General features: G+C 42.4%; 1 protein-coding gene across 2 annotated transcripts in view; it reads left to right on the top strand.

Moving 5' to 3' along the window:
* The window catches only part of LOC117761186 (paxillin-like), a 28,167-nt gene that overhangs the window by 1,651 nt on the left and 3,051 nt on the right, over nucleotides 1–23,465 (top strand). The window contains exons 2-13 of one of the 2 annotated variants that reach the window (XM_034584868.1): nucleotides 14,108–14,289; nucleotides 14,415–14,500; nucleotides 14,747–14,883; nucleotides 15,047–15,242; nucleotides 15,358–15,493; nucleotides 16,504–17,895; nucleotides 18,834–19,103; nucleotides 19,387–19,538; nucleotides 19,593–19,767; nucleotides 21,017–21,175; nucleotides 21,812–21,985; nucleotides 23,296–23,377. In XM_034584868.1, coding sequence (XP_034440759.1) covers nucleotides 14,108–14,289; nucleotides 14,415–14,500; nucleotides 14,747–14,883; nucleotides 15,047–15,242; nucleotides 15,358–15,493; nucleotides 16,504–17,895; nucleotides 18,834–19,103; nucleotides 19,387–19,538; nucleotides 19,593–19,767; nucleotides 21,017–21,175; nucleotides 21,812–21,985; nucleotides 23,296–23,377 — 3,141 coding nt within the window. The remainder of the gene's footprint in view (nucleotides 1–14,107; nucleotides 14,290–14,414; nucleotides 14,501–14,746; nucleotides 14,884–15,046; nucleotides 15,243–15,357; nucleotides 15,494–16,503; nucleotides 17,896–18,833; nucleotides 19,104–19,386; nucleotides 19,539–19,592; nucleotides 19,768–21,016; nucleotides 21,176–21,811; nucleotides 21,986–23,295; nucleotides 23,378–23,465) is intronic. The other variant, XM_034584869.1, reaches the window with a different exon arrangement.

The following is a 23,465-nucleotide window of genomic DNA, read 5'->3' as shown; positions in this document are numbered from 1 at the left end:
CCCTAGCCCCTCACCCTAACCATCCCAACTAAATGTCTAAACCTGCCTACCCCCATAGCTCACGGTCAGATTGCTGCATTTTAAACCCAACCTAACCCTAAATCTGATTCTAACCCTAAAAGCAATACTTAACATTCAAACTGCCCTTTGAAAGTGGGTCAGAAAGCGAGGACCGGCCAAAATGTCCTCATTCTGTGGGGTCTACGCTCAAAATGGTCCTCAAAATGATACAAGTATACCAACACACACATAGACGAGTTTGTGCTGCTCTCTTTGTTACGACAGTGCTTTGAATTCTATACATTGTGCACAGTCTTACCTAAACGTATCCCGAACCTTAACTAGGACTTCAAAAATGATGTTTTGCCCCATTAGGACTGGGCTTTGGTCCCCACTGGTCCTGACAAGTGTGCGTTTGAATTAAAAGCATAAGGAAAAAGTTAAAATAAAACATTTTCACAGTGCTATCATGATCCAAGGTTTTGGGGATTTATTTACATGCACTGATTGTATAGTTTGGGTTACAAGGCTGCAAGTTATACCCCGGCAACTGTAAAGTTAAGTTTAGCAGGACATCAATAAAATGCATTGAAGGGGTCAGGCTCACTGGATGCTAAAAAAAACACCAGGATGCATTCATAAAGTGAAAGATGATAAACATCTTGCAAAACCCATCCAAAACATGGACTCTCTATCATAGAAGAGACAAGTGTGTTCACATTACATTCCCACCCCTGGTTGTGTTCTCCCTGTTGTCCCGAAGAGCACCTGCATGTGTCCAACTTGGGCCAAACCAAGCTCTCCGGGTAACATGTTAGTGACGGGAGTGAGACTGCACCAAGGATATTGGTCACCTTATATCCAGTCAATATTTATGGATACCGTCTCAGCTTACATGGGTGAAGGGCTTTCCTTAAAGTAGCTGCTTAAAAAAGGAGTGTTACACAACCCAGTGTAATTACCATGTCACAGGGTTGTAAATTCTGTCATCGTTTTAGCAGAGAACTGTCAAAATGTTGCTCACTAGACATATATACTCCGCCGTCCAATGTTGGAGTCAGAGCGTTTTTTTCCCCATCCCTCCATATGTTTATGAAAATTAGAAGTGTTGGTGTTTTGATATGGTTTAAATGCACAGAGGAGAGGGTCTGAAGAAGCAGCTCGCAAAGATTTGAAGTGAGACACAGCAGGGATCATGCACCTCAGACGCCAGAGAGGACAACGAAACCTACATGTATTTTTAGCCGAGGAGAGTCTTTCCTCTCAAGTGTTGCACAAAGTAACCTTCCACCAACTTTGTTTGCCCCTTCTCCACACTGACTAGCAGTTTTAACTATTCCCACATTGCCCTATTACAACATCAGGTGTGCTTTTCTCCCTAAATCATCTTCCCTGTATCATATATATATCACACACACACACATTCAGTTTGTCTATCCTGCTGCTTCCTCCAGCATCGACTGTGGGAGCAGACTAACGCTGCTCTCAGGCAGGACGTCAAGATGGATCAGGCCCACATGCAGGGATTGGGCCTCAGCCAAAACTTATCCTCTTTAAACACTGCACTGCCCCACCCTCTCTCTTCCCACTCCCCACCATTCCTGTGGTGAACCACGTAGGAAGCTGCAGGCTGCAATCTATTGACAGCTTAAAGCTGGCTGAGTTTGCAGGAGAGCAGATTAGCATGTTAGATCTGGATCAAAGAAGATTGTTGTGCAGTTTTCACTTCTGTTGGTAATGAAAGTCAGTGTTGGAAATGGTAACGGCAAAACAATAGTCCCTTGATTTGTTATACTAAAATTGGATTTATATTATTTGTGTCTCCTCTTATTTGTGCAGTATTTGAAGTTTAGATGCTGTGGTATGTTCAGAGGCAAACTTTCACTGACCTCCCCTCTGCAGCTATCAGCGCTGCCAAGCGTTGCTCCGTGCTTCACTGCTCTGGGCTTGCACCAACAAGACATGAATGTCAAATAGCCTCCAAACTTAACTTCCTTTTACTGACTTTGATCTGCAGTACCTTTCACTCTTTCCTTTCCATGTCTGCAAATACAGTAACTGCCCTCTTTCTCTCTCGCTGATTTGTTTCACTGTCACTTCAGTGGCGTCATTTGAAGTGAAGCGAATCCCCTGAGCCCTGTCAGCGCAGCAGCTGCAGCGTTGTAAATGTCACTTACAGAATGGGTGTGGGCGAAATAGGTTTTTACTAACTCCAAGTGAGATCTGATGTAGCCTAGATTCAGTTCACTACCTAGTCTAAATTTAGTTTGGTTCATTGTTTATACACCAAATGAAACATCAGGCATCTCATGTGGACATTTGTCAAGTCATGTTTAAGATTGCGACAGATGTCAAATATACCCACGTGTTGGTTTTTCACTCCTATAAGACACAGTTTAAAGAGACACCTGAATACATTTATTCAGCTCTTACTTTTATGTGACTTAATGAAATGCATAAGCCTTTTTAAGAATCGCAATCAGATTTTCAGGCGTTTTCACCTCGTCTGAATAATGCGGAGAATTTGTTTCTGTTGTGAATGCGTCTATGCAAAGGACCTCCTTCATTGTTGTGCATGTGTGAAAGGCAAACTCTCGCAGGTCATGTCTAAAAATGGCTTATGACATATATTTTGTGTCGTCTTCACCTCCGTGGGTTGTATCTCCCTTTACATGACATTGAGTGGTTTGTAGACTAGTCAGCGTCTGATGTTGGTGTGTTTTCAATTGGGGTGGGTATTAGTCTTTCTGTTTGAATAGAAAAAATGTATGAACTGGTTTATTTAATAAATTTTCTTGCCAGTGCCACTGTAATTTCATTATGGTAGTACTAACAGTATCACCAACTTCATGCACAGTACTTGACATTAGTTCCCTTGAAATGAACGTTCTTGTCATTGTGATTTATATCCACATTGCTGCTGATTGGGCGAGACCTCTGACACACTCACCAAATGAGATAAAACATACCCCGAAGCCCGTTGCACGCCATTTTGAGTGAACGTGATATTCAACCTGGATAACGTAGCAAAATGGTTCAAAGGAGTTTGAGACTGAACCTGCCCTAGGACTGAACAGAACAGAAAGCCTGAAATGCAATATGAGGCTGTGGGTTTTTAAAAGAACTGAGCATTCATCAGACAGGAAGGTTCTAACAAAAGAGGGGTTTTTTTTGCATTACGAGTGTGGGCTCCACCTGCTGACTTGTATCTAATGACGAGAAGACCAGGCACCTCTGATTCTGCTGTCTAGGTTATATTTAATAGTTTCAAATTGGAAGTTTGTTGTACCCGAAAGCCCCTCCAGTTTGCTTTATTTTCATTTAAGCAAAAAAAAAAAAATCCCTGGTAAATTGTTGTTGTGAATTTACATCTCCAGTGACCCACAGCTTAATGCAATGAGGGGCTTGCCTACACTGAATAAGTCTCTTGTGCCCGACACATGCACATAAATCACACAGAATCAATGTAGCGTCTGAAGGTTTGAGACAATCGGCTCATTCGGCTGTATCTACTCTAGTCCATCTAGTTGATTTTTAAATGAAAATGCTGCAGGGCTTTGAAACGTTTGGTACACACACTTGTGCAGACCCTTTAAAACACATTCCTGATCGCAGCCTGCTAGTGTGGACAGGCAGCTCTGAAGGGGAAGCTGACTAAGCAGCGACAGCTCTACACTCAGCCAACCGTCATGTCATCCCTCATGGGTCCAGCGCACCACAACAACAGCCTGCAGGGTCGATATCCGAACAGCGACTGTAGTTTTTTTTGGAACCAGGGTTTTAGTGGAAATAGGCCTTCAAGCCAAACAGAAAACAAACATGGGCTTGAGTGAGGATCTGTGTAGTTTTAGCTGCAGACCAGTCGCAGTCGAATAGTCAGTGCATGAATCACTCATGTTCTCTGTCCTGCTGTTTTTCAGCTGAGTTCAATGAGCTCTCTTTATATGGCAGCTTCTCATCCAGCTAGACACATGTGCCTTGAGTGACCTCTGTTGTAGCGACAGTCAGGAGGTCTTTTTGCCGCTAACATCAGAATAGTCTACTGTAGGTCACAGACACTATGTTGGTCACGCATGACTTGTGGACATGTCTCATCCTGTCCTATTTTTGTTGACTTCCTTAATGTGAGCAGAGGGAACTGGTTTGCTCTGGATCTTATTAAATCCTGAATTCTGTACTTGTTGTTTTCACTGTTTCCTTATTTGTTTCCAGGCAACCACGGCAGCTCATTAGTGTGATGTACCATGTTGTCAGTGAAAGGAGGTCGAAGTAAGGTGTCCTCATAATACATTTTGTATTATGTCTTATAATATATGTGTATACCTAAAGCTCAAATAAGCCTTTCACCACCATGCTCTGCTTTGATGAATTGAGCTCCCCTCTCATCCCCTCACTGAGCCTGACAGTGACTGACAGCTCAGTTGATGTGATGCTGCTGATCCTCTGATGTGAGCTCTAACAGGAAAACAGCAGCTTTGCATACAGTAAAAAGATACCTCACTAATTGCCAAATTGTAGCACAAACTAGAATGATCCCACCAGAGGGCTGTGCAATATGATGATATGTATTGTCATTATTCGACAGGAACGGTAAACTGACTGTATTCATATAGCATTTTCCCAGTCTTATTGACCAATCAAAGTGCTTTACAGTACAAGTTGAAATTCACTCACACGTTCATACTCCTCTTCTACTCATAGCGCTTTCTCTATTTACACACACCACAGTCAAGGGCAATTCAGAGATTAGTATCTTGGCCAAGGACACTTTAGAATGCAGACTGGAGGTGCTGGGGATCAAACCACCGACCTTCTGGACGACCCTCTCTACCTCCGGAGCCACAGCTGCCAGGAAAACAACTTGACAGCAACTCAAACAGATATTGAGGATAGTGAACTTGACACAGAACAAATGGAGATAACTGAGCAGGAGAAGAACTCTGGCCAGTCGAGATAAATTTCAAATTATGCTGCATACAGGTCACTTCAAAAGACTCAAACACTGCTTATCTCCTGGTTGGAGTGTCCACGGATGAGAACCACAGAATTAGTCACATGCCTTTGCTGGCGGCACACCCGATAGACATCTGCTGTTGCATCTTACATCTACAAAGACGTGGCACCTATATACACGGTAGAGAAAAGGTATGAGTAATGATATGTATCGTTAACTGAATATGAAATGACATCTATTCGGGATGTGAAGATTCAGTCGCACAGCCCACAACCATTCAAAAGGAAACTGCTGTTAAAATAGCATTTTTTTGTGTTTCAATAATTTTGTCAGCTCTTTAAATGTCACATGGCCTTTAAAATGTACCTGCGTGGTATTTCAGGCTTTCCTCTAATTGGCTGCTAAATGAGGTTGCAGGCTCTGATGACATGTCGCTGTTTTATTAGCAAATGGGTTTGTGCCAAGCAGGTTTCCTCTGGCCTTGGCACAGGTTTAAATACTCACAGCATACTGCTGCTCCTGCCCTATTTGGGATATAAAGCCATCACAATGAAGGCCTTTTGTGTGTGTGTGTGTGTGTGTGTGTGTGTGTGTGTGTGTGTGTGTGTGTGTGTGTGTGTGTGTGTGTGTGTGTGTGTGTGTGTGTGTGTGTGTGTGTGTGTGTGTGTGTGTGTGTGTGTGTGTGTGTGTGTGTGTGTGAGAGAGATTATGTTTGAGCTGGATTTGCAATCAGGTTGTGGCTTGTTAAAGAGGATATTTAGTTGGTCTGATCTAGACCCCGCTCGGGTTAATGACAGCATCAGTGATGCGGGTCAGGATTACTACTCCACAGGTTTACGAGGGTGTAGGCTTAATAAGACTTTACAAACGCGCGGGCACACACACACGCATATTCAGGCTCTGGCATTCAGATAGAGCTGATGTTTTCCAGTGGACTTATTTTGCCTGTTTTGAAGACCTCACTATCCCTTCCTTTCCACCCTCTTCCCTCTGCCGCAGGGGGACAAAGAGCAGCCTGTTTCTGGTACTGTGACCTACTTCAACCCAGAAAAAGACAGAACCAGATATAAGTGATTATGGGGAAAGGGAAAATGTCAATCCATCCATCTGTCTCTCCAGGATATCTATCTTCTGACACTTACTGGGGCTGATGATCTTAGCAAGTAAAGCAAAGTAGCTCAAAAATCGAGAATAATTCATGACTTCACATCTTTCGAGCACATCTCAAGATCTTAGTCAACGACATTGTTAACTCAGAAGTGTTAACATCAGCATGTTACGATTGTCACTGAGAGGATATAATTATCGTGATGTTCACAGTTAAGCTGCTTTCAGACATGCACTGAACTCCGCAGATTCTGTGTTTTTTCTCTGGAGGAGGTTCGAGTGAGACGCTCAGCAGTTGGGAAAGACTTTATCTGCCTGACCTCCTAGTATAAAGTCCGTAGAAATCCAGGAGAAGTCGATGTGTGAACACGCGACAGATGCAAAAATGAAAAAAAACTAAAATAAAACAAATATCTCCCGGTGAAACAGCAGTCTAACACACGTGGAAGACACCGACGAAGATGTTATCGGGGGGCTGTATCACTTCTTGTCTGTATGCATTAAGCCTTGGACAGTATCATTGACCAATGCAGATGCTTATGTCTGCCATTCAACAAAACCCTCAATCTCAACATCGTCTATGGTATCTTTTACAAAAGTTACACAGTTTTTTAAGTGCCATTACCACTGTTGCTTGCACTAAAATAACCACAGGGGACAACATATAAACCACAGGAAAGCTGTTTTCACCCACAAACTACCTCTGTATTTCCTCTTCACTGTGGGGAACAAGAAAGAGGAAGTGGGAGAGAGACTTTGAATAGTGTTCTTCTCTTGTCTCATTTTTTCCCTTCAGTTCTTAAAGCCAATTGTTGAGGTTGATACATTATTCATACTTTCAAACATCATTTAATCAATGATTTTATAAATTCAATTATTCTGGTCAGTAGATATTTCTTGTCCCTTTGGGAAATAGATTTGTGGCAAGGATTGAAAAACAGTACAAACCAAACTCATAAGCCAGGAAAACGTAGCAGAAGAAGCATCAAGCTAAAGTAATCAGTGTGATTAAAGCAGACAGGAGAGAGAAAAGTGCATGTTAATCATCACAAGTGGTTTAGTGTGATTAAGACGACAATTCAAAAATGTGTTCTCAGATGATATGATTTGTTGTATGTTTTGTTCTTGCGCTGCACAAAGCAACAATTTTAAAGCAATCCTAACACTAGAATTCATTAGAGCTTATAGCTCCATAGTCAGTCAAGCCGCACCAAATGTTTGAGGCTGTTTTCAAAGATTGGACAGGTTTTTTTTGTAATTTATATGTACCACTTTTCATATTATTTATTCATTTATTTATAAGTATTCTACTCTCTGCTCACAAGAGGAGTCTGCTATCACATTGTGTGAAGTGGGTATAGATTGCTGAGATAAAAGTCTTTACTTTCTACTTGTACATTATGTCATAACATTCTGCTTCAGAAAAAAAAAATTACATAAAGATGAGACTGGACTGAGGAGAGATGCAGATAATTCCCTGAAATCTCCAGCATGCCTCTTGTTTTAAGGCACTTATTGGAGAGGTATTGATTCAACCTTCTAAACTAGAGGGAGGTATCTGAACCGCACCCTGACACATCTAGACTGCAGCACTCATACATATTTGTCAAACATTCAGTCATTTCTAGGAAATGAGACTCAGCAGTGGGTCAAAGGGTGTTACTTTCTGGTTAGAAATGTACTGAGATGACTTGTCAAACATTAACCGTTTGTTTTTTTTCTTTTCTTTTTCTGCAGTCAGCTGCATTCTCGTTAGTCTTAACTTCAAATACAAATAAGTTATTACAAAAGCATGGGAGGAAATACATTTCTAAGTAAGAAGCATATGAATATCAGAGTCATCTATGATGTTATTAAAGACAGATTTGTAAATGATGGGTAATTATCTTATTTACTTGAAATTTTTTTAATTACGAAGAGTTGCCTGTAGGCCCATATTTGACATTGGATAGGGCACATGTTAGCTGTTTCCCCCCCTCCAGTTCATATGCTAAGCTAAGGCTTTTGCTTCTTATTTAAATTCTACAGTGCAAACTGCTGTGTTAGCAGCTCATACTCTCATACTCACAACTTAATGCAGGCTGTGGTACCATTTCCTTTTAACAGCATCTGTAGCTGCACTTCATTGATCTAAAGGAAACTCTAAGCAAGCGCTTCCTTACACAGTGTAAAGGTGTATGAAGACTGCTGTAAATTTAATGTAATATATAGCACGGGCTGGTTGGGTGGTCTGCAAATGTCCTGCTGTGACTATGACCGTCATGGCCATCCATCATCTATTGTAGATCCACTCACGTAGGTCGGTGTCAGGGTGAGAGGTATTTATAGTGGGCCTAGATACCTCGTCTCTCTCTGGTATGTTTAGGCAGCCTGGCTAAAAGGCACCTGCATGCTGTGCTGTTGTCAAACTGTTGTACCTGTGTTTGCATGTGTTTCTAGTGTGATTTTAATTTAGTTTTTGAGAAGTGTGTGCCTGCTGAAGCGCTCCAAATGAATACAGGCACAGGCCTTCTGCTGTCTAACACAAGCCCAGAGGGGAGAAAAGCATAAGTGCATGTGCACCCATCTTGTCCTGATTTTTTTTTCTCTTTCTGTGAAGGGAGAGAGAGGGATTTGTCATTTATGTGAAGGTCTGTCAGCTTGAGTCTCGTTGAAAGGCCAACTCCCTCACAACAGAACATGAAAGACTGTCACTTCACATCCATGTGTTCTTGTATGTTTGACTAACAGAACTATAAATTGTCCCTTATTGTTAGTGTTTTAGTCGTTATTGCATTTTTAAATCGAAAACTTAAACACTGTTTCACTCAGAACAGATGATATACGAAATGTCTTTGTCTAAGAGCTGACATCTTGTTTTCTTTCATCTGTCCTATCTTGCCTTTAGTTCCTCCGTTTCTGTCTCGTTCAGCTGCTGCGCACCTCACATTTCTGTGCGTCTCCCGCTCTTTCTCTTGCATTAGGAAGACGAGCGGTGACATGTTAGGAATTCATATCAGCCAACCCTGCACCTTGCAACACAATAAAAAACAAAAGGGAAGAAATGAAAAGAATGAGAGAAGGGAGATGCAGATTTGGGGCGGACAGAGAAGAACACTGGTAAACCTGCAGCAGAGACTGAATCTTGCCGGTTTACTGCTGATGTTCATCCTCTTAGTTCGGTGTCAGCTCATATCTCAGTGAATGTATGTGTATGTGAGCCTCTCAGATAAAGATCGGTCTTTGTATCAGCCCTGAGGAAGTGAAAAAAAACCAAAACAGAAGTGTAGCAGGCTCTCACACACAACTCGACATCACCCCCTGCAGGTTATTCAAGCGCCTTTCTCCTGACGTGAACTACCAGGGCTAAATAAAATATAGATGTGTTGAGTAGTAGACAGCATTGATTCATTCTCTCTCTGTGCAGTGGTCAGCAGTAGTAGGAGCAGTGTGAAGCAGGCAGGATGTCAAGGATAATGGAGGCTTGCCTCTGTTGACGTCCTGGATTTATATTGATCAAACCCCTGAGTGAAAGTGGTGCTCCAGGATTGCTTCGTCTAATTAGATCCAATATATATTTTATGTTGTTTTTGACTGTCAACGGTTGTAATTTAAGTGCTGATCCAACATCTGTCCACACTGTCATCATAAATGACTTTTCAAATGGTTTCCTTTCCATAGTAAATTTCCTGTTTTTTAATTCATCCTTCCTTCTGCCACCCAAATATTCTCAGTGCCCCCCCCCCCCCCCCCCCCCCCCCCCCCCCCCCCCCTCTCGCTCTTCCTCTGACTTCCTTGTAATGAGCCCCATGCGGAGCAGCGTTCATGTAATTAAAATGCACACCATTCATCTGGGAGGAAGGGAGTCTCCTTAATCTGCATCAACCCACATTTTTGGCCTCTGAGGATCTGCCTGCTTCGCGCCACGCACACACTCTTCCCAGTTTTACTCGCGCTCTCTCTCTCTCGACACTCACACCGCCATTCCTCATTGTCTCAGCCCAGCTGTGTCACCATGTCACATTTAGCATTGTGGACATTGAGGCCAACGCCATTTTCCTGTGTTCATTAGGTGCAAGTGAAGAGGGTTGTCTGTCTTTAATTAATGTTGGCAGTTTGCTAGATGGAGGTGTGGGCTATTTTAGGTAAGCAGGAGGAGATCTGTCATCCTGTCACAACTGCCAGCTTCACAGAAACGTTGATCTTGCAGGGTTTTATCCCATATGAAATTACTTAAAGGCAGCTCCCTCTTTCATGCTCTTACTGAAAATATATACTCAACTACAAGGGCACTAGGGGAGGGCATACCTCCGCCAAGGCTGGTTGGCCACTTCATCACCACATTGCACATGCATGTTTTAAGTTGAGATACAGAAAATGTATGCAAACTGTTCACATTAAACGCACACTTAATATTCATTTTCTAATAAAGGTGAAACGAATGTATGTATAGAATCAGTTTTGGTTCACACAATTTTGATCATTTTCCAGATCAGCACCAAATTTCACCTTTGCATTGATATTAGCACAAGTGCCTGATTTTTGTCATAAATATCTCTGCATTACTTAGAAATTCACAAAAATGTCAAACACCTTCACCCACATCTCGCAATGTTAAGGAAAGTAAAAAAAAAAAAAATCCTAACCCTCCTCAATAGAATCCACTTCAAAAGGTAATGGGTTCTTCCTCGGCCCATATCCCACCCTTTCACCAAGTTTCAATAAAATCGGTATGGTAGTCTTTGCATAATCCTGCTAAAAGACAAATGGCAATGAAAACATAACCACATTGACAGAGGTAAATATTGAACAGTATCTCTCATTACAAAGGATAAGATGGATTCAGGAGGCTCATTTTAAAGCGCTCAGATGTCTAATGAGTTCCTCATTTTACTGTAGTTCCATTTTTGGTCACTGGGGAACGACTGTGTGCTCTGCACTGGGGTCTGTGTGTCGTGGTATGTTCCCTTGGCAGAGGAGGCTGACACACCTCTGTGTGTTTGTGTAGTTTGTGGATGGGTCAGAGCATGCCTTGTATGCAGTGTTGAGCAAACAAAGACAGCCTTGAAGCTGCTACAGTTATATTTCATATTCAACCAATATCCTCTAAATTATAGGAACATGCTCTGAGTACTTTGTTGAGGTAAATGAGCTGGGGATTTCAAATAATAATAATTTAAATAATTAAAGTAGGAGCACAGATCTGCAATGAGCCTAGTCCAAACAGAATATTTGTTTTATGTAGCCTGCAGGCTCGTGCTTGAGAAGTAACTCTATTTCAGAGCAGCAGATTCTTAATAACCAGGGTTAAGGCCAGTTCAGCTCCAGCGCTAAGTTGATTAACATTTCTTGTGAAAACCATCTGGACCAACATCTGTCGACTGAGGTCTCCACCAGCTACAGTAAAAGTTTGTTCTGACATCAGTTACAGATATGCACCGAATCCTTATTTATTTATGTAGCTTTTCAGTGGAGTGATTAAGTCTGTTAGGTTTTGGCCATTTCTCTGCAGGATGCATGATTGAATGTCCGAACTTGCTCTGATGAAGTCAGAACTCGTTATTTTTTTAGTTTGTATGTCTTAATGTGACATCACAGAGATAAGATCCAATACAAGGAAACTGGTCGACTGTTGAACAATAATGTGTTACAGTTAAATCAACTGCATTGTGGGAAATGTTGTAAAAAGGAAATGTTACACACAGGAAACATCAAAAGATTGACAATCTTACCTCTTCATCTGGACCAGAAGAAGAGTTCAGGTGCTGCAGCCTTGGGAGCACCGGCTGGCCTTTCTGTTGGTTTGAGACGTCTTTAAATTGTAGCTTTTATCACTCACCATACTTGGTATGGACTATTAAGACTGATTGATGTGTCGTTTCTGCCTCCATATATCTGGGGGAGTTTTTTTGCTGCCACCAGAGGATACAGAGACAGATGTGCCTGCAGTAGTGTAAACACTGGGCTGTGCTGTATCCATAATGAAACTCTGTGGAATGTGCCCAGGCCTCTGTGTCCGAGTCTCTGCTGTGAAACCCAGTCAACTGGCATGTTAGCCATGGTAACCATGATCGCCATGCGAAGGCCAGGCTGGTCCAAATGGATCTGGTATTGATCTGGCTCTGCTGCTGCCTTGTCTCCTCTCTGTCTGGGGAACACTGTGCTGATGATACTGTGGTGTACCTAGCAGTCGTTCTCAGGTTAAAATGTGCAAAAGTATCCTGATGATGAATGTTGAAGATCATATTTTACAAATCTGATCCTTGTTCTTAAAGACGTCACATCTAACATTACGATGTGTTAAAAGTGAGCGTGAGTCATGAGTGACTGAATCAGACTTAGTGCTGACGATATGAAGGAGGGGCGGATTATACTTTAATATACCTTTTGTGGTACCACTCCCTCAGTTGGGCAGGCCTCTGTTGATAAGAGCTCGGCTTGCTCTCAACTTTGCTCATTTCACAACAGTGTGTACTCCACTGTCAGAGTTGGACAGCTCCGTCCTCAGGGTCGTCATTTGCGTGAGTAGTATCTCTTAACTTGAGCTTGCAGGCAGCTTGGTTGGACTTGGCATAGCTTTGAGGGGGGTGAACCTAACCCCCCACCGCTATTCATTTTAACCCCTTCCTGCCCTCTCTACCCTCACCCTCCTGTCTGTGCTCAGTAGCCCCCCCCCTATCTCTCGTTCTCCAACGTTGATGGTAGAGTTAAGAAAGGCAGTTCCTGCCTGGCAGACAGTCTGTTTGGGTTGCGCTCTTCCTCCACTTCTACTTCTTCTTTTCTTCTTTGTGTTATCTCCTCTTCATTTCCCTGGGTGTCTTTTTCAAAGGTACGTCTCATCACCGTGTTATTTTAGCTTTAGTTTTTCTTGACCCTGTGATTTATTTTAGGATGGAGGTTGAGTGAAATAGTTACTGTTGAACACAACTTAAAAATGTTATATGGTAAAATATTAACTGTTTGAAAAATGTTACGTAATGAAGAACAATATAACATGATTGATATGGTGCCGTACACTGAATCTAACTGTGGTTTAATTGGCTTGGACTCTAAGTTTCCCAATGTCTTTAATAGCCTGTACTCTTGTAGTAAATGGGTAATTATGTATATGTAGCAGTTAAACCTAAATTCTCTATTCATACCATTAGATCATGTTTGTTGGTAAAGTTAGGGATTTATTTTTTAGGTGAAATTCTCCAAGAGAAACTAAACCCTGCTGTGGTGAGTGAGGGTGCTAAAATAAGCCCAGGTATTCAGTAATACAGTCTGTGCGCTTCATTATATCCCCTATAATGTTATGTATCCTTCTACCTACTGGTTATGACTGCTAAATCAGTAGTTGTGTTCTTGGACTGTGCCGTTCTCTAAATACCAAATAACCTGTCCACACAGAGAAGGTAGCTGTTGACGTGTATATGGTAAATATGAGCTTGGATTCCTGGCTCCAGACCCGACAGCCACTCTTGGATTTAAGACATGTAGGCAGACAAGGGTCAATGAGTAACTGAAGGAGTGGCCAAGACCGTCTGCATGATTCACCTTATACCTCCACCTCCCCTGATGTCAGTGCACATGGGGATTTGTGCGATTGAGAAAGCTGCTGCAATTATTTGGTCCTGTGTGTATGGAAACCAAACTGCTGATGTTTTGCAGTGTTTGATGCTAAACATACAATGACGAATCAATTTTACATCCGTTTACATTGGACCTGGAATTTATTACCTAATTTAAATTTTAAATGTTTTTTAATTTGTGATATAATACATTTTCTGCAGTTATATCAAATAACCAGAGGGAAATGTCTGTTAAGCCATTTCATTGAATAAAATACATTCATGCAAAAATCCTGTAAATCTAATATTGTCATGTGCACTCTGCTCATTAATGTTAACTTTCTTCATAATGGTCTGATACAAGTAGAGATAATAGATAGTATCCAGCTACCTCTATATATATATTATATATTAAAACCTTTAAAGTTTGTATTACAGTAGCATCATATTACGTACATATTATGTCTGTGCGTGACATAATCTTAAAACAAGATCAATCTTGTGTTTTCCGTAGATGCTTTGTTGGCGGACCTTGAGTCCACGACATCCCACATTTCCGAGCGTCCACTCTTCCTGTCTGACGATCCCGCCTACTCCATCCCTGTTGGGGGTCAGACCCAGCAAGACATCTGCTCTCCACAACAAGTCCCACCCACTCCCTCTGAGCAAGCCCTGAACGGACTGGATGAAACAGAGGTAAACGCACACTGTACATATACTGTATGTGTCCTGGGCATAATGTAAATGATTGTTGACCTAAAAAGTGTTCGATTTACTTTTGAAAGTGAATTTATGAATGTTCCTCTGCACACTCTGCTTAGTCCTTCAGCTCGGCTCAGAAAAGTCCCTGGTCTGGAGAAAGCAGCAGTCCAACCCAACCCACTGGTGAGGAGGAGCACGTATACAGGTAGGCTTCACAATAACTAGTACCCCTATTTTGCCAATTATAACTGGGAATATATATAATATATTTTCTATTTAACTCAGTGAAACAGTGAAAACTTGAGTTGACCAGGTTTCTTTTTGATTTTGACTTTGGACTCAATGGTAAACAGAAACACTGTCCAAATAATGCCAGTTTAAAAATATAGTAACAGTCTCAGTCCAGAGCTGTGTTGATGATAATTATTATTATTCTTTCTGCTCTCTACAGTTTCCCTAATAAGCAGAAGAGTAGTGAGTCATCAGCTGCCATGAACTCAACTTTGGGCAGCAACCTGTCTGAGCTTGATCGTCTCCTGTTGGAGCTCAATGCTGTCCAGCAAAGCACCCCTGCCTTTCCCACAGAAGGTAAACACAGAGATGAATTAACAATTTGTAAAATGTTCTCTTATGGTTCTTTGAAAGAACTCAGATTTTGATTCTCTGTATCTGTGGTACTGCAAAGGAATGTCTTGTGCAGTTGATATGTGTGGAGAGATTTAAAAAAAAATCTTTTTTTGTCCTGTAATAGAAGAAGCAGCTCCACCACTGCCTGCCAGTAGTATCATCCACCACATCCACGAGAATGGAGTCTCTACCGCTGGCAGGGCGGGACCACCTGATTTGGAAAAGCCCAAGCGCGGTGCAATGGCTCGGGGAATAGAGGATGTACGACCAAGTGTGGAGAGCCTTCTAGATGAGCTAGAAAGCTCTGTGCCATCACCCATGTAAGAGACAAGCAAATGAATTATGCCAATACATTTTGATGTTTTGATTATTGTTTATGTATGTTTCGCTTGAGGTTTTTTATATATTTTGGGCTCATACTAAATTTCCCTTTAGTCCCACACCTTTGGTGTTGTCAGATGGACAAGAGGAAACACCAGCACAGCAACAAGCCAGAATGTCTGCCTCCTCTGCCACACGAGAGCTGGATGAGCTCATGGCCTCCCTGTCTGACTTCAAAGTCCAAAGCAATGTGAGTACGCTTCACATGTGGGTAGAGATTGGTCCTCTGCAGTTTGCACACTTGACGGAGTGTGTTTATTTTTGGAATTGTGTGTTGGCAATTCTGTTTAGGACTACAGTATGCTGCACATGTTTAAGGGTTTCATATTCAACTGTCATATTTATTTTTGTAGAAAAGAATTGGATCAAATACATTTTATCCCGTATTTTGTGAGGTTGAGTTGGTTGCTGATCTACAACAGAAATGCTTTTCTCTGTTTCACCCCTGCTGTACCTTCACCAGCAGTTTACACAGATTTCTCTTACAAATATAAACTTTTGCTATGTTGACATAACATGGATCTGCTCCTTGATCCAGATCCTCTACAATATTGAATGGGTTCTTCCTTGACCCATACTGCATCCTTCCACCAAATTTCTTTGAAACCAGTTCAGTAGTTTTTGTTTAATCTTGCTTACAAAAAACAAACAAGTGGACAGGGGTGAAAACATAACCTCATTTGGGATGGTCATAATACCTAATCAACAAATTGCAGTCAATAATATGTTAATACTGTCATTAAATACTATTATTTAATTTAATCAACACAATATCAACACAACCAACCACTGTCAGTAAATAATATTATTTAATGACAACCAACCACTGTCATTTATTATTTAATCACAACCAACCACTGTCAGTAAATAATATTATTTAATGACTGGTTGGTTGTTGGTTGTGTTGATATTGTGTTGATTCAACACCCTAGTAGTATGTGAGATTTTTGGTGATTGTGCCCCTGCATGTCTGAGGGAAACAATCAAAACTTAAGTTGTTACAATAAACTTAAATATATTTTAAGTACATTTTTGTTGTATTTTAGAAAACAAATGAGAAACCTCTTTATCTCTTCTCTTATTGATCCTTCCCTTCATTCTCAATCTATTTTTCCTGGTCTCTTTCTCTTTTCTCCATCGCTGTGTATGTCTTGTCTCTGTATGTACATTGCAATCATTACATCATTGCATTCAATTCAGTCCGGCTCTCAGTTGTCTGTAAATCAGGAGGCATTAGACCCCTCACTTGTAGCCGTTTCACCAGTTGTCCAAACAGAAACCACCCCATCTATATATCCTAAAGCTGATTCACTGGATACTCTTATACTTTCTAGTTACACTACTCCCACCTGTACACCTCTTCCACTGGAACTCCATATAGATGAAGATGGCAGTTCAGCCCATACCACTTCAGCTGGTTCCACAGTAGTAACTGCATCATCCAAGTACTCCCAGATCCAACAGAAAGGTGATGGTGTGAGTGTGACCCCTGATAGCTCTCATGTGGAGATCCTCAGTGTCTCCAGTAGTGAAGTAGAATGCTATATGCAGAAGTCAACCTCTAGGGTCATTGCTAGTAAAGTCTCAAGTCCAGCTGGAAAGAGTCCAGTTACTGTTGGTGGAAGTTCTAGTCCAGGTCCTGCTGCCCTGAGCTCCAGTCCAGTGGTAGTTTCCAAAAGCCCTAGTCCTGTTACTGTGTCTAATTCTAGTCCCACTCTTAGAGCCAAGAGTCCTAGTCCACCTGATGTTAAATGCTCCAATCTAAGTCAGTCTTCAAAGAGTCCAACTCCAATTTCCATTAGTCACAGTTCAGAAGCAGGTGCCAAGAATCAAAGTCCAGTGACAGTCCCAACAAGTACAGAAGTAGTGCCTAAGACTGTGAGTCCAGTCACAGTCCCAAGACTTTCAAGTCCAGTACCAAAAAGTGAAAGTCCTGTGACAGTCCCAAATCTCTCTAGTTGTGCTAGTCCCGAAACGGCTCCCAAGAGTGCAAGTCCAGTGTCAGTTCAGAGAGTTTCAAGTCCTGTGACAATCCCTAATATCGCCAGCTCACCATCTGTACCCAAGAGTTGTAGTCCTGAAACAATTCAAAAGGAGGCTTCTCCAACAATATTGCCAAGACTTTCAAGTCCAGTTCCTAAGAGTCCTGTGTTAAACATTAGAAAAACATACACTCTTCCAGGCACCAGTAGTCCTAGAACTTCACCTATTTCACTTGCTGCAGTACCATCAAATAGCCTGTCTCCCCCAACCACAGCAAAACACACAGGTGAAGGTATGTATTTAACATGGCCAGGCCGTGAGCCTATATTGGATGATGCTTTAGACAAACTCCTAAACTCTGACTACCCCCAATTGGGTGAGAACCAGCCACTTGCTTCCTTTATGCCTGGATATGAAGACGGATCATGGGAGGAAGAAGATGGGCTCTACCCAGATCTGAGCCGAGAGGGAACCCTCACACCCATGACTGAGTCCAGCTGGATGGACGAGTGTTTCACCCCCTCCACCTGCCCCGGGACACCAGATGCAACGTTGGACCTGCCCTCACAGCAGCCCTCTGCTGTGGAGAGGCTATCTGCCTCTGGCCAAGTAGGAGGATCGGCTTGACCCTACTCTTCCAAAATAAGCTGCTTGCATAAAGCTAGAGAGGCTTTAGGACCCCATGTTGTCTTTATTTGACCATGTGACGCAAGATATTAATTGTCTCTGACAATAATGGCAGGATGGCTGTGTCAGAAGGCTGTTCTAGCAGAGGGCACCTCTAGTTGCTGAAACAAGCTTATTTTGGGAGAGCAGCTCGTACAAGTACCCCAGGAGCTGTGCAATAGTACAAAACGTTTTGATGAGAGAAATTCCTCTTATCTCTGTGGTGTGATGCATGTGGTGTCATTGCATAGCAATTACAAAATGGCTTGAAGGAGAAGTCTCTCTTTGGAGATTATTTGTGGCTGATGCTGAAGGTTTTGCTGAAAGGATGTGTTCACACGCCCCTACTTGCTTCAGTAGACATTGCCGTGTTAGTCACTGGGCCTGACCAATCATGTTTACACAACGAATGATGTAACCATTGACTGTGAAATCAGCACAATGATACAGGCTGCACAGTAAAGCGGATATTACAACATTTTGCCAATGCATATTTGCTTTATGAACATGCATCTGTGCTTCTTTGACCTTTGGCCTTGCTTTGGCATGTGCTGACCTTTTGTGAAAGCATTTTGTGATTGACTTGTGTTGTCCCCATATCAGCTATCCAGCATGCCACACTGCCGATTCTTGATTAGTTTTAAGTGGACTTGATAGTAGAGAATGGACTTGAATGGAAGGCTGTGCTACAGCAAGACAATTTTATAAACCTGACAAAACCTGCAGAGCATTTTGTCAAAGCCAGAGCTTGAGCATTTTTGCCACTTGAGTGTTTGAATCCTGTGCTGGGCCTGTCCTGTTTTGTGATTGCAATCCAACATGGAATTTCTGGTGAATGGCACAACCCGAGCTTCCCACACATCCTATTATCTACTCTCCAGCTCAAGTCAGTTATCCGACGCACCAAAGAGACTTCCAATGTGCATCCGATGTTCAGGGAGGGACTGTTGCGGCGTAAAATGGGACCAATCATTGCGAACAAAAGCAACTCGCAAGATCGACTCATTGAGGAGCTGCAGGGGAAACTGGGGATAGGGCGAGTGGAGCGCCGGCGAAAACAACAGCCAGATGACTGGCTGGCGGAGGGAGTCATTGTCATGTCCAACCCACAGCGAACACGTGAAGAAGGGGCCCGGCCAGCTGTGAATAAGGTAGACATGAGGAGCACAGCAGAAATAGTCGGTGCTTTCATGGATAATATTAACTAAGAGTTGGGTATTGTATGTCCCTTAGTTTTTTCACATGTTAATGAATTAACTAGCAAATATTAAAGTTATTTGGTTTCCTCCCCGAAATTGTATTTATTTCTTGGCGGAGTTCATTGTGCCAATTTTTTTTTTATCGCCATTTCTTTTCGTCACCCTGACCCTGTCTCTTATCTGTTTGCTCTCCTCTCTTTGCCATTTCCTTTTTCTTTTTCCTTCTTTCCCCCAGATCCTCATCCCTCCTGAACCATCTGCCCCACAGAGAAAAGTCCTGCCCCCTCCACAATCACCCCCAGCACCCAAAAAGCCACCCCCTGTCAAGCAGACTCCTCCACCGCTACCTCCTCCCCCTCCAACCCCTCCTCCTCCTCGAGAACCCACCCCTCCACCGCTACCTCCTCCCCCTCCAGCCCCTCCTCCTCCTCGAGAACCCACCCCTCCACCCCCCAAAGAGCCAACTCCTCCCCCTAGGGAGCCCACGCCTCCCCCTGTTAAGCCCCCTCCCTCACCTAGCCCCCCTCCCAAGCCTGTCGCGCCACCTCCGCCTCCCAAGGTCTTTGTATCAGTTGGGTGTCAGACCGACTACGACCCATTCTTCCCACCAATGCAGGCATGGGTCATCTCTTCATCTGTCCCTCTCCTCTTCTCTGACCATTACTCTCTTTCCACTTTCTCTCACTAACTGTCTCTCTCTCTCAGACACACACACCAACACAAGCCACGCAAACAGAACCATTTGACTCTCTGTGTACAGATTGTTTATTTATTCAGTTCAAATCCAAGTAGCTGTATAACCTCAGTATAAGTGTGAACTACAAACATTGTCTGGTCATCGACTTTGTCAATGTCACCTTGTGTCTGTTCCTGCCACATTGCAGTAGATACCCTCTATAAGGCTGTGTCTGAAATCCAGTCAGTCCACGTTAAGAGGGGTGCTGACATTCAGGCCATTGAGACTGAGCTCCCTTTTCTAATTCTAACATCTGATGGCGCCAGGAGCCGTGTGTTCAGAGTGGAGTGGAGAGTTTAAGAGCTTAAAGTGTAGCCTCCCCATGTTCCCGTTACACTAACTATCCTGCCATGAGCAGGAATGGTAAGCTCAGGGTGCAACTGAAACCTAATCTGCCACATGACAGCACAGTTACCATCACAATTATAGCATCTCCCACTGGACTTTCGTCAACAGGTCCCACTAGGTTAGACACCAGTGTGTCCTTGTTGAATACCATGTAACCTCAAGTCTTTTAGAAGTAGTTTTAGACTTGTGGAGAGGTGGATTGACATGAGCCGCATTGTGTGTGTGTGTGTGTGTGTGTGTGTGTGTGTGTGTGTGTGTGTGTGTGTGTGTGTGTGTGTGTGTGTGTGTGTGTGTGTGTGTGTGTGTGTGTGTGTGTGTGTGTGTGTGTGTGTGTGTGTGTGTGTGTGTGTGTGTGTGTGTGTGTGTGTGTGTGTGTGTGTGAGAGAATACATAAACAGAGATGCTATTTTCTCTCTTAGTGGAATGTAGGAATCATGAAGCTCGAATGACCAAACCATCTGAGAAGGTCTGTTTGCTTTCATTACAGAAGCCAAATGCACCTAGATGCACATTCACATGCAACATCAGACACTGCAAACATGGACTATGTATATCAATATATACTTATCCATTAGCCTTGGTATTATATTATTTTTAAATTTAGTTTTAGTGCCATACTGTTAAATATTCTTTTTCTATATGAATTCAAAATATTTGTATTCCTTATAAGTGTAAGCAAGTCTGTTTGTGTTGCTGCGTAGACCTCTGACTGAATATCACAAGCTTCTCTGTAGAATTATTGAGTGCACTGCCATTAATTATGAGTAATTTCTGTTGTCAGATCCAGTCCCAGGGAAAGACGTCTCCCACTGCGCCCCCCAAACCAGCCAACAAGCTGGACAACATGCTGGGAAGCCTGCAGTCAGACCTCAATAGACTCGGAGTCCAGACCGTGGCAAAGGGCGTCTGTGGAGCCTGCAAGAAACCCATTGTTGGACAGGTGATGATAATACTGAATCAAACAAGTCATTCAGATTTAAACAAGACTACAGTTAGTATATGTACTGAATGAGAACATGCATATGTTTAGACATTTTTAGTTAATATTTCATCTCAGGGCATTGGAGCACAAGTGAAACATGACTAAAGTACCAAATGAAACTTCATAGCTGTTTTTTGTTGATATTATGGTGAAAATGGTGAAATACATTTGTGTCGCTCAAATCAACAATAACCAAAGGGAGGTTTTCTCCTCAGTTGTATTTTCATAACAATTGTCTATCAACAGAACATATGTAACTTATTACCAACAGGATTTTGTCAACAGTTTATCAGCTATGATGATGCGTTATTCTGCTTTCAATTTGAAAACAATGAAGATGGACTAATTTACAGGAATTTTGTTCATAAGAAACATAAAGAATACAAATCCACTCAAATTAACTGGGGTTAAAATGAATATGGATCAAAAGATGGATTTGAAACCCTAAGTCATGAGGTTTACATTTGCCGCTGTGCTGGTGTATCTCCTTTGCTTCTTGCATGAGAGGCTGGAGTGATTTTTTTTTTTTAATGCTCAGCAAGGCCTTGCCCCCAACCGCTCATTTAATTTTAATGCTCTGTCTCCCCATACCAGGTGGTGACGGCCATGGGCAGAACATGGCACCCTGAGCACTTTGTGTGCACACACTGCCAGGACGAGATCGGCTCCAGAAACTTCTTTGAGCGAGATGGGCAGCCATACTGTGAGACAGACTACCACAACCTGTTCTCACCGAGATGCCACTACTGTAACAGACCCATACTGGATGTTAGTAATAAATGCATTCTCACACACACAATCACTCACTCACTCACTCACTCACACATATACATACTGTACATGTGGGTGGATAATAATATTTATTTACTCATGACCTAATGGATTAAGGCCTAAGTGGAATAACTACTACATATGAGAAATTGCTGCTCTTTTTCAGCAGACAGTCAACACAAGCTGTGACACAGATACACACACACACACACACACACACACACACACACACACACACACACACACACGTACACACGTACACTCACACAGTGGTGGCAGTAAAAGGAAAGTGACTTGTAGTTCTGGTACAAATGCAGTCAGACTAACACATACGTCCATGTCACTGCTTACTTCTCTCAATTGTCAGCGCTCAATCATACCTTCATAGTGACACACTCCCACCAGGGTGTTTACAGCCGTTGCACACACACACACACACACACACACACACACACAGTACTAGAGATAATGGAAGGGAAGTAGATATTAGATAGTTGACAGTGGACTTAAGCCTGGGAAAAAGCCAACATATGTCACTGCCAAGGCTTTCAGGTTCATCAGTGTTTGTCTCTCTCACGCTCACACACAGCTTAACTCTCACTTCTTCGTTTTCTTCTCTCATACTTCTACTACATTTTTGTGCTTTTGTTACGGTGCTGGAAACATTTAGTCATGTACTAATGTTCTAAGAAAACCACTGAAATTTGAATCTTTAAAAAAAATATTTAAGAATATATATTTAGGGCCAAGCTATATGCATAAATTAACCACATCGTTGACAAAGGATTTCTCAGTTGTGTCATTGTTTGTGATTAGTTTGGTGATGCCTAGATGTGCCTGTAGGGTTTTTATGTAGTTCCTCTAAATCTGCAACTACTTCAGTGTAACACCCTTTTTTTTTTAACATTGCACCCTCTGGTGGCAGAGTCAAGAATCATTGTTAAATCCAATGTTTGGGCTTTACATTGAGTAATTCTTACCCTGCAGCAGAGACTTGGTTGTTGTGGCTATTTTAAAATGTTGTGTCACATGGACGGTGTGAGTGTGTTTCCAGCTGAAGCTGCAGAGAGATGCAATCAGTCTGGAAAACATGAGCTAACTGTCATATCATCCCAGCACCTCTCACCATGCTGCCTTTGTGGGCTCTGTCTGCCTTCTCCTGGCCTCCCACCCACTGATGTATTACTTTCTCCCATAATAAGAGACCATGTTAACCTTTTTTTACGTTGGAGTAGCATCAGAAGTTATATTTATAGATGACACCTTAAGGCAAAAGTGTGATCGTTTGCTTTTCCTTTGCTTCACAGAAAGTTGTGACTGCTTTGGACAAGACCTGGCATCCAGAGCACTTTTTCTGTGCCCAGTGTGGAGCCTTTTTTGGACCAGAAGGTATCAGCCGCTCATCAGTTAATGACACAATACCTGTCTGCTCGTGTGGCCTAAAAGCAGAGTTGAATTTTCATTGCTCTAAGATACT

The sequence above is a fragment of the Hippoglossus hippoglossus genome, chromosome 5, assembly GCF_009819705.1.
Source record: "Hippoglossus hippoglossus isolate fHipHip1 chromosome 5, fHipHip1.pri, whole genome shotgun sequence".
NCBI lineage: Eukaryota > Metazoa > Chordata > Actinopteri > Pleuronectiformes > Pleuronectidae > Hippoglossus > Hippoglossus hippoglossus.
The sequence above is the reverse complement of the archived record's forward strand: the minus strand, read 5'-3'. Positions and strand labels throughout refer to the sequence as shown.